Source organism: Oncorhynchus clarkii, chromosome 2 (assembly GCF_045791955.1).
Source record: "Oncorhynchus clarkii lewisi isolate Uvic-CL-2024 chromosome 2, UVic_Ocla_1.0, whole genome shotgun sequence".
In the NCBI taxonomy this organism is placed as follows: Eukaryota; Metazoa; Chordata; class Actinopteri; order Salmoniformes; family Salmonidae; genus Oncorhynchus; species Oncorhynchus clarkii.
Genome location: NC_092148.1, coordinates 27,733,877 through 27,744,793, shown reverse-complemented (window position 1 = coordinate 27,744,793; position 10,917 = coordinate 27,733,877). Strand labels below are relative to the sequence as shown.

The following is a 10,917-nucleotide window of genomic DNA, read 5'->3' as shown; positions in this document are numbered from 1 at the left end:
TGCCAGTGAGCACAGCATGTGACTGCATTGTGTCTGTGTCTGTGTCTGGACCCGGTTTCCCAATAGATGGAACTTAAGCTTAACGTGTTACACAATATGATTGAAATACATAGGCCTATGTAGCCTATACTGTATTTACATTTTAATGCAGTCATCTCGGTTTTCATTTGAAGCATATTTTATATCCTTTGCTTGTTTGTAACAATTGCAAAGCCATTGGCAACTTTGTATTTCTATTGAACCTTGTGGTCACAGAGGTGTATAAACATCCTTATTGTATGTTTAGTGGAGATCTTCTGTGTATAAAGTGACGCAGAAGGGCAAAAAAAGTATTTAACGACGCACTTAGCTGTGTTTTCAAGTGAAACTTTAGTAACAATGGTTTAGGGAAACTATTGAGGCACGAATCCCATTCAAGTCATGGGACCGATATTAGCATTTTTTTTGCGCATCATGTTCAAAACATCTAGAACTGACTTTGTTGAGCTTTTACAATCAATTTGAGATACCTTCAGATGATTTGGACATGGTGCGTGAAAAATGCTAATATTGGTCCCGTGACTTGAATGGGATTTGTGCCACAAATGCTAGAACGTTAGCATGTGGAAACAGTGCCAGGGAAACTAAACCAAATCATGGATTGCTGTCATACCTTTTCCATAGACTGCTTACAGGGCAAGGAAACCAATGTGTAATTTTGTCATTTGGGAGAAGTTCGCTTTAAGATGCTTTTGGGAAACTGGGCCCTGTTTAATTAGGAACCGTTCCAAGTCCCAGACCTGAATCCTGGAGAGGAAGTCCATTGCCGTTTAAACGACAGCAACAGATGTGAGGTAAGCATACCGTTACACACTGGAGACCTGAAGCATCTAGGAGCAAACAAAGTAACACACTGACACACATCCAGAACAGTCTACAAATAAAATCAAAGGTCATACAGGACTAGCAGATGCATTACAATACAGCATACATTACAATACAGCATACATTACAATACAGCATGCATTACAATACAGCATACATTACAATACAGCATACAAACCTGTTTAGGATCTTGTAGAACAGAGTACCACATTGACACAATACTGTATGACAGCAAACACATGCTGTATACTGTCCATTTAGTATAAAAGTGCATGTGTTCACTAGAGCACCCTGTCAAACATACCTAAGCCTGTCTATTCTGAGTGACTTTAAATGTAACGTCATGCTATTTTTAAGATATTGGACTCGGTGTGTTTTACACATGAATGGCATGCATTGTGTTGTTAATTACTTGGACTTCAATAGTGAGTAAAGTAAGCTTTTTATGCAAACTTGTGCATATGGTCATTTGTCATTACAGAAACTATATTTTCATCCAACACTTACTTGTTTCTAAGTTAATTTAGTTAAATTAGGCGCCACCCTGTGCTCGTGATTGGTATTGCACATTTCTCCACCCTTTGAATTCTCCCCCAACTACAAACTATTAATAAATGCACCAAACAAAAACCTCAAAATCAACCACTTTTATTCCCAGTTTCATGCAAGGAAAAAAACATTGTTACATGTACTGTATGATTGGCAGTGGCTTACATGGACAGTATCCACATTTACACAGTAGTACACAGTCAACGCGCCTCAGTGAGGATTCAGAACTGACTTTAAACTGATGAAAATGTTCCTTCTTGGATGATTTGGTACATAATATGGCACATTGTCACATTGACATGGTGTGATTGTTCCTCCATAGTGTATATCAGATAATATAAACAATGTACACATCTGATATTTTATCTTGGGCATTTTTATTGTCCTCAGTTCAGTATTCCGTGCATGCACAACAGATGTTAAAAGCAATAACAAATGTTTAAGGAAAATAACAAAATGGATACTTACTGTATCCTGACATTTAATCATCTCAGAAAGAAACACAAACTCGAAAAGCACAACTTACTTGCGCGTTTCAGTGATCAATCATGACAAATTAAAAGGGGCAAAGGGCATCAAATAAAAAATGTAAAGACAAAATGACCTCTTTAAAATCGATTCCCAAAGAGAAAATAAAAACCTCATTTTACAACACCATTGAGGGTATGTATGTAATATCATGTTTCGAAATGGGTAGTCGTCTACTACCCAAGTTAGAAAAAAACCCTGTAACATTCCCATTACAACAAACAATTCAGAGGTTTACAATCAAAGAGTAATTCACATCATAAAACAACACATCTAATAGTTATAGGTACAGTATTTGAATTATATAAAAAATACAAGATCCCTCTCATTAGATCCCTAAATGTCGCTATCTAATTGTGGTCCGTAGTCATCACAATTACGCAGACTCCACCCCGACATGATCTGCCACCTCAGTTAGATTTACGTCTCATTCTATCATTACAATGAAAATGTAAGAGTAACGACACACATCATCAGGAAGTACTATTTTGTACAAAATACATCCTTGAAGAAAACAAAATGGCTGGTATAAATTTTTTTTAAAGAATGGCATAAAATGCCATCAAAAAAGTGGTTTGGGGTGATTAGTGGTGCTGGTAATCCAAATGAGGATGCTGTCCTATTACTTCATTTGTATTGCACGTCCCAAAGCTAGTGTTCTGGGAAGGTTAGTGGTACAGACTACATTACATCAACAACTCTGCCATATAAATACTTTCTGATGATTGCGTTTCCCATACAAAGCTAAAGTGCATCTTTACCTCAAATGCCTGTACACATTGGATTGGGTCATTCGATTAGGAAGAATTTGCACAAGAGATTTTCTACCTGCGACATCCTCAAACCCTCATTACACTGAACATTGGCACCTTGCTAACTTCATGGTTCCTCCTATTCTCCAGGGGACGTGTGCCCAAAGGAACTCCGTAAAAACCCTCTCGTCTGCCTTTAGATGGATGGGCTTCCATTATGGCTGTGTTTTGACTGCCTTACTGATACATCTTCACATGTCCATGCAGCGAGGTGGTGTTGCCCCCACAGTCCACATACTGGTATATCTCCTGGGAGACCTGCTCCGAGTGCCCAAAGTAGGATGTGGTCACTGTCACCCTGAAAACCAGTCAATAGACAGTAGTCAGTTTCCCCAAAATGGCTGCCCACATGGGCGTGTGTGGTTTGACAAAATAAATAGAGTAGGTACAGTAACGTGTGTAAACTCAATGTATTAGTAGATATTTGAAAAGGTACACTGCATTCAGAAAGTATTCAGACCCCTTGACTTTTTCCACATTTTGTTACAGCCTTATATTAAAATGGATTAAATAGTGTTTTTCCCTCATCAATCTACAAACAATACCCCGTAATGACAAAGCAAAAAGGGCTTTTTGAAATTTCTGCAAAAAAATAATAATATATTTTTTTACATTAAGTATTCAGACCCTTTACTCAGTACTTTGCTGAAGCACCTTTGTCAGCGAATACAGACTTGAGTCTTCTTGGGTATGAAGCTACAGGTTTGGCACACCTGTATTTGGGGAGTTTCTGCGTTGCTGCACAGCTATTTTCAGGTTTCTCCAGGATGTTTGATCGGGTTCAAGTCCGGGCTCTGGCTGGACATTCAGAGACTTGTCCCGAAGCCACTCCTGCGTTGTCTTGGCTGTGTGCTTAGGGTCGTTGTCCTGTTGGACGTTGAACCTTTGCCCCAGTCTGAGATCCTGAGCACTCTGAAGCAGGTTTTCATCAAGGATCTCTGTGTACTTTGCTCCCTCGTTCCCTCAATCCTGACTAGTCTCCCTGTCCCTGCCTCTGAAAAACATCCCCACAGCATGATGCTGCCACCACCATGCTTCACCGTAGGGATAGTGCCAGGTTTCCTCCAGATGCGATTTTTGGCATTTAGGCCAAAGAGAACAATCTGGGTTTCCTCAGACTAGAGAATCTTGTTTCTCATTGTCTGAGAGTCCTTTAGGTGCCTTTTGGCAAACTCCAAGTGGGCTGTCATGTGCCTTTTACTGAGGATTGGCTTCTGTCTGGCCACTCTACCATAAAGCCCTGATTGGTGGAGTGCTGCAGAGATGGTTGTCCTTCTGGAAGGTTCTCCCATCTCCACAGAGGAACTCTGGAGCTGGTTCTTGGGGTCCTTGATCACCTCCCGTACCTAGGCCCTTCTCCCCTGAGTGTTCAGTTTGGCTGGGCGGGCCAGCTCTAGGAAGAGTCTTTGTGGTTCCAAACTTCTTCCATTTAAGAATGATAGAGGCCACTGTGTTCTTGGAGAACTTCAATGCTGCAGAAATCTTTTGGTACCCTTCCCAGATCTGTGCCTCGACACAATTGTGTCTTGGAGCTCTACAGACAATTCCTTCGACCTCATGGCTTGGTTTTTGCTCTGACATGCACTGTCAACTGTGGGATCTTATATAGACAGGTGTGTGCCTTTCCAAATCATGCCCAATCAATTGTATTTACCACAGGTGGACTCCAATCAAGTTGTAGAAACATCTCAAAGCTGATCAATGGAAACAGGATGCACCTACATGAGCTCAATTTTGAGTCCCATAGCAAAGGACCTGAATACCAATGTAAATAAGACTTTTCTGTTTTTAAAATTTCTAATACATTTCCAAAAATGTCTAAAAAAAACGTTTTCACTTCGTCATTATGGGGTATTGTGTGTAGATTTATGAGCAAACATTTTTAGAATGAGGCTGTAATGTAACACAATGTGGAAAAAGGGGAAGGGGTCTGAATACTTTCCGAATGCACTGTATACTTACTGCATCATGACCACAATGTTGTGAACCTTTATGGACTGCAGGGTGCAATAGTCACTGCAACACAAAACATTTATTAAAGAAATGCCACCATTTGTACTGTCAACCACACAATAAAATGCAATTACTTGTGAAATACTTACAACATATAACTCATCTCATCAGCAATGACTGTGGGAACCATGTAGTCAATCTGGAATAAACAATATGATGTAATGCAGCCGTTATCCATCTCCCATATTGAACAGGGCGCTTGAGTGCTGACTGAGTAAGTAATGAGTAACGTTTGAGGGCAACAGTCCAAAAATGACATCCTTATTCCATCCTTGCTGCTACTGATGCCCTCAGAACAGGGACAGATGTTCTAGTGGATTCGTCAACAACAACAAGGTTCATTATCAATGCGGGCTGATTTTGTTGCTAGATTTTGCAGCAAAGCGGGCGGAACAATAAGCTGCTGTGTTGAGCGACAGAAAAGCACTTCAGGACAGTTGAAAGTACAACTTTGATTCACTTGTCAAGCTATGCTCACTTTATGAACTGTAATATGTTTACAACAAGCAATTATACCAAGGCATATTATTCTAAAATTCACATGGTAAAGACCCACCTGCTGCTTATCCAGTGGTATGATGGTCGTCACATTGCTAATACGGGCCTTCCCAATCACAGTCTTAGAGAACTGCACTTGGGCTGTGATGTTGGTCAGGGATACAGCGTAGTAGTTGTTATTGGTGATGTTCAGAGTGTTCTAGAAGAAAAGACATACGGCACAACAGTTGTTGGAAAGAGAGTCATTACGTAGGACCCACTCCAATTTGCATACCGCCCCAACAGAACCACAGATGGTGCCATCTCTGTTGCACTTCACACTGCCCTCTCCCACCTGGACAAGAAGAACACCTATGCGAGAATAGTCTTCATCGACTACAGCTCAACGTTCAACACCAGAGTACCATCCAGGCTCATCACTAAGCTCAGGACCCTGGGACTGAACACACCTCCCTATGTAACTGGATCCTGGACTTCCTTAGGTTAAAAAAAAAAAAAAAAAAAAAAAAAAATATATCCCAGGCGGTGAAGGTGAGCAACAACACATCTACCACTATGACCCTCAACACAGGGCCCGTCAGGGGTGCGTGTTCTTTTCCCTCCTGTATTCCCTGTTCACCCATGACTGAATGACCTCACACGACTCCAACACCATCATTAAGTTTGCTAACAACACAATGGTGGTAGGCCTGATCATCGACAACAATGAGACAGCCTATAGGGAGGAGGTCAGTGTGGTGCCAGGACAACAACCTCTCCCTCCACGTCAGCAAGACAAAGGAGCTGATCGTGGACTATAGGAAACGGAGGGCCGAGCACGCTCGCATTCACATCGACAGGGCTGTAGTGGAGCAGGTTGAGAGCTTCAAGTTCCTCGGTGTCCACATCACTAAGGAAGTAACATTGTCCACACACACCAACACAGTTGTGAAGAAGGAAAGACAACACCTCTCCCCCAAATGGAGGATGAAAAGATTTGGCACGGACCCTCAGATCCTCAAAAAGTTCTACAGTTGCAAAATTGAAAGCATTTTGACTGGTTGCATCACCACTTGGCAACTGCTTGGCATCCGACCGCAAGGCGCTACAGAGGGTAGTGCGTACGGCCCAGTACGTCACTAGGGCCGAGCTCCCTGCCATCCAGAATAGAGGTCGACCAATTAATCGGAATGGCCGATTAATTAGGGCTGATTTCAAGTTTTCATTACAATCGGAAATCAGTATTTTTGGACACCGAATTAGCCAATTAAAAAAAATATATTCATATTTTTTTACACCTTTATTTAATCTTTATTTAACTAGGCAAGTAAGTTAAGAACACATTCTTATTTTCAATGATGGCCTAGGAACGGTGGGTTAACTGTCTCGTTCAGGGGCAGAACAACAGATTTTTACCTTGTCAGCTCGGGGGATTCAATCTTGCAACCTTACAGTTAACTAGTCCAACGCTCTAACCACCTGATTACATTGCACTCCACGAGGAGACTGCCTGTTACGCAAATGCAGTAAGCCAAGGTAAGTTGCTAGCTAGCATTAAACTTATCTTATAAAAAACAATCAATCAATCATAATCACTAGATAAACTAGTAATATCATCAACCATGTGTAGTTATCTAGCGTGTCCTGCGTTGCATATAATCGATGCGGTGCGTATCGTTGCTCCAATGTGTACCTAACCATAAACATCAATGCCTTTCTTAAAATCAATACACAGAAGTATATATTTTTAAACCTGCATATTTAGCTAAAAGAAACCTAGGTTAGCAGGCAATATTAACCAGGTGAAATTGTGTCACTTCTCTTGCGTTCATTGCACACAGAGTCAGGGTATATGCAACAGTTTGGGCCGCCTAGTTTGCCCGAATTGTATGTAATTATGACATACCATTGAAGGTTGTGCAATGTAACAGGAATATTTAAACAATGCCACTTAATATAATGTTTACATACCCTACATTACTCATCTCATATGTATATGTATATACTGTACTCTATATCATCTACTGCATCTTGCCATCTTTATGTAATACATGTATCACTAGCCACTTTAAACAATGCCACTTTATATAATGTTTACATACCCTACATTACTCATCTCATACGTATATACTATACTCGATACCATCTACTGTATCTTGCCTATGCCGTTCTGTACCATCACTCATTATATATCTTATATACATATTCATTATCCCTTTACACTTGTGTGTATAAGGTAGTAGTTGTGGAATTGTTAGGTTAGATTACTCGTTGGTTATTACTGCATTTCGCTACACTTGCATTAACATCTGATAACCATGTGTATGTGACAAATCAAATTTGATTTGATTTTTGATTTGATTTAGACTTATGGATGCCACTCGTTTGATAAAATACGGAACGGTTCCATATTTCACTGAAAGAATAAACGTCTTGTTTTCGAGATGATAGTTTCCGGATTCGGCCATATTAATGACCTAAGGCTAGTATTTCTGTGTGTTATCATGTTATAACTAAGTCTATGATTTGCTAGAGCAGTCTGAGCAATGGTAGGCAGCAGCAGGCTCGTAAGCATTCATTCAAACAACACTTTCGTGTGTTTGCCAGCAGCTGTTTATGACTTCAAACCTATCAACTCCCGAGATCAGACCAGAGGACATTTCTCCAAAAAGTACGATCTTCGTCCCCACGTGCAGTTGCAAACTGTAGTCTGGCTTGTTTATGGCGGTTTTGGAGCAGTGGTTTCTTCCTTGCTGAGCGCCCTTTCAGGTTGTCGATATAGGACTCGTTTTACTGTGGATATAGAAAAATCCAACTTCTGACTCCAACCTAAGTGTATGTAAACTTCTGACTTCAACTGTACATATCTACCTCAATTACCTCATGCCTCTGCACATTGATTCGGTGCTAGTACTCCGTGTTACTGTTACTCATGGTCTATTTAGTCCTTGTGTTGTTGTCTTTCTATTTTTCTCTCAGCATTGTTGGGAACGGTCGGTTAATACGCATTTCACTGTTAGTCTACACCCGTTGTTTTACGAAACATGTGACCAATACAATTTGATTTGAATCCATGTCAACCCTTAGATGGAAACACAAGAACAACTAACACCAGAGAGAGGATCTTACCGTGATATTGAGATAGACAATCCGTTTGTCCTGGTCATAGGAGACGAATGCAGACTTCACGCCCACATAGGAGACGTCGATAGACCGAGGGAACATGAAAAACACAGCCAGGCCAGACAGCAGGAGGCATAGAAACACAGACACCGTGACATACAGCTTTCTGCAAGAGAAAGGGAGGAAGTGCCATTAAAAGAAAGACAGAAGTTGGATATTAGACCACAGTCAACCACAGTTGAATCATTCAATTGCACAGCTTTCAAAAAAAAGAGACGTCTGGCTGAGCGAGATGAGACTTACGTTCTCCTTGGCTGGAGCCTCTGGTCACTGTATGGAATCAGAGCCACAAGCTGGTTCTCTTGGCCTGCATTAGAGATGTGATGACAAAGCCATTTACAGAGGAAACTGATGTTGGTTCAAACGTATGTCTTCTTCATTTTCAGTGAATGTTGGAAGTCACAGTGTTTCTAGGTGGCCTATCAAATCAAAATGCAAATTAGGAAAAAAAATTAGCGGCTCATGAGGTGGAGATTTAGAACAGATGTAGGTGTATTGTGTCAGTGAGTGAGAGCTCATGTTTATTACTGTGTAGGAATGTATTTGTTTATCCCCTTACCTCGTGGTATTCTGCCAGTGCCCTGGCATGTGGGGCATGTGACACTGTCTCTGCCAGTAAATTCCACATAGGGGAACTGAGACACATCTCCATTCTTTCCATCCTCTTCACTCTGTGTGTCTATGTACTCTGGACCAGTCGTCAGGCCACTCTGGCTGTCACGGTCGGCTTTCCCCTTCGACAAGAGGGAGTGTGACTTCCCCATCACTTTCTGTGAATAAAACATGTAAGATCTAATAAGTAGGTGTGGTTGGTAGTGAAAACTCATGCCACATATTCATTTGATATTTACATGGTAGTTATGGTCAGTTTACACAAATTGTTTTATACTACTTTTGTACTATAACAAGGTACCTGCCTACGTCATGACCATTTATACTGTAGACAGGCTACCATTCTCCTATTCCATTTTTGCATAGATTATTTTGGTTTTGTTTAGACCAGTTTACACCAACTCCCCAAAAGCTCTTATCAAGTGCGCACCATCTATGTAATTCATGCGTGCTTGAAACAATTATTGTCAAACAAAAGACACTTGTTCTGACCAAAGTTTCGTATGGACCAAATATATGTAACCTAGTCAGCAAAACACATCGCATCGTGTCTTCTGCTCCTACTATACACTGTGCGCCAATGGTCGAGGTACAGTGATGACGTGCAGACGACCATTATGCTACACGGTACACCATGTTCCTTCCAGAGAAACTCGTTCGCCGACTGCCATTTTAATCCGAAACTCACGAATACATTGTTGCGTATTTGCTCCGATATTCTGTTGTATTTTTATTTGGTGTCAAGTTATTGATGTGAATGATTGCGTAGAATACTTGCAGAGCACAGGGCATTGTTAGCATGGATAAAATGTTTCCATATTGCAAAATGTTGCCCGGTTCCCCTGACAATGTCAAAGCATCACTGTGCGGTATTACACACGCACTACGGATATGATTAAAATGGCAACATTCGATATTTGATTCATCTGCTTACCTTTGCATATATTCACGCAGAATTGCTTTACATATGCTTGGTCACGAATAGCCGCTGTTGTTATCAATATAGTACTGACATAAATACACGCACTAGTATTCTGCCAGCAGCTCCGACGAGACGTCACTTTCGTATGGTAATGTTGAAACCTTCAAAATAAAAGTCGGCATTTCAAAAAATCTATGTCAATGTGTATAACTAATTCAAATTATATTGAATTTTAATCAATAGCCACTTTTATTGTGTCAACAAGAAATTGCAATAAGTAATTTATGAAAACAAATGTAAATAATATTTTTTAAGACCAATAATGAAAATACAATGTTGACACTAGTATGTTGAGAATATTGGGCTGTAATGAGAAAACGTTTCCACCTGTCTCAGCTAAAGTGGGGTAGAAAATACACAGTAGGATCTCTACTAACCAAATATGGTTAGTTTTGGAGGGGGACTGTATCATACATATGTGTGTGTCATACAGCACTTCGTTCTCCAGCACTTCTTGTACTTTATGTTTCTCGAGTAAGGTCAAAAGTCATCCACAGTAATGTGAAACCTTGTGTCCTTATCTCGCTTTATTGATCTTTCAGCAGTTCGCAATGGGAGGTTGGCCTACATATTGAGCTCAGTAATCTGTCATTCAGGGATAAATGCCAAAAAAGGACACTACAAGGCACATCTTATATTTTACTCTTTTAAGATGAAGATGATCTCTATAGAGCAGGAGTTATCTAGGGGAGCGGCAGGTACTCCAGTGGTTAGAGCATTGGGCCAGTAACCGAAAGGTTGCTAGATTGAATCTCCGATGTGACAAGGTAAAAATCTGTCATTCTGCCCCTGAACAAGGCAGTTAACTCACTGTTCCTAGGCTGTCATTGTAAATAAGATTTTGTTCTTAACTGACTTTCCTCGTAAAATAATTGAATAATATATATTTTTATGAAT

The 10,917-nt window shown here is 40.5% G+C and overlaps 1 protein-coding gene across 1 annotated transcript; it reads right to left on the bottom strand.

The window, feature by feature from the left end:
- Window positions 1-1,496: 1,496 nt before the first annotated feature.
- On the bottom strand, window positions 1,497-10,125 carry LOC139365871 (transmembrane protein 106B-like). The gene is made up of 8 exons (XM_071102932.1): window positions 9,973-10,125; window positions 8,986-9,196; window positions 8,670-8,733; window positions 8,373-8,532; window positions 5,323-5,463; window positions 4,856-4,905; window positions 4,716-4,769; window positions 1,497-3,051 (listed from the first exon to the last, which is right to left on the bottom strand). The coding sequence occupies exons 2-8, from the start codon at window positions 9,188-9,190 to the stop codon at window positions 2,931-2,933; spliced, it is 795 nt and encodes a 264-aa protein (XP_070959033.1). The 5' UTR covers window positions 9,191-9,196; window positions 9,973-10,125; the 3' UTR covers window positions 1,497-2,930.
- Window positions 10,126-10,917: the final 792 nt, after the last annotated feature.

Bases quoted from the DNA above. Each gene is read 5' to 3' on its own strand.
- LOC139365871 (XM_071102932.1), bottom strand. From the start codon at position 9,190: ATGGGGAAGTCACACTCCCTCTTGTCGAAGGGGAAAGCCGACCGTGAC. The intron at 8,533-8,669 runs GTAAGTCTCATC...TTTCTCTTGCAG, and splicing joins AGGCTCCAGCCAAGGAGAAC to AAAGCTGTATGTCACGGTGT. The intron at 5,464-8,372 runs GTAAGATCCTCT...CTTTTCTTCTAG, and splicing joins TTGTCTATCTCAATATCACG to AACACTCTGAACATCACCAA.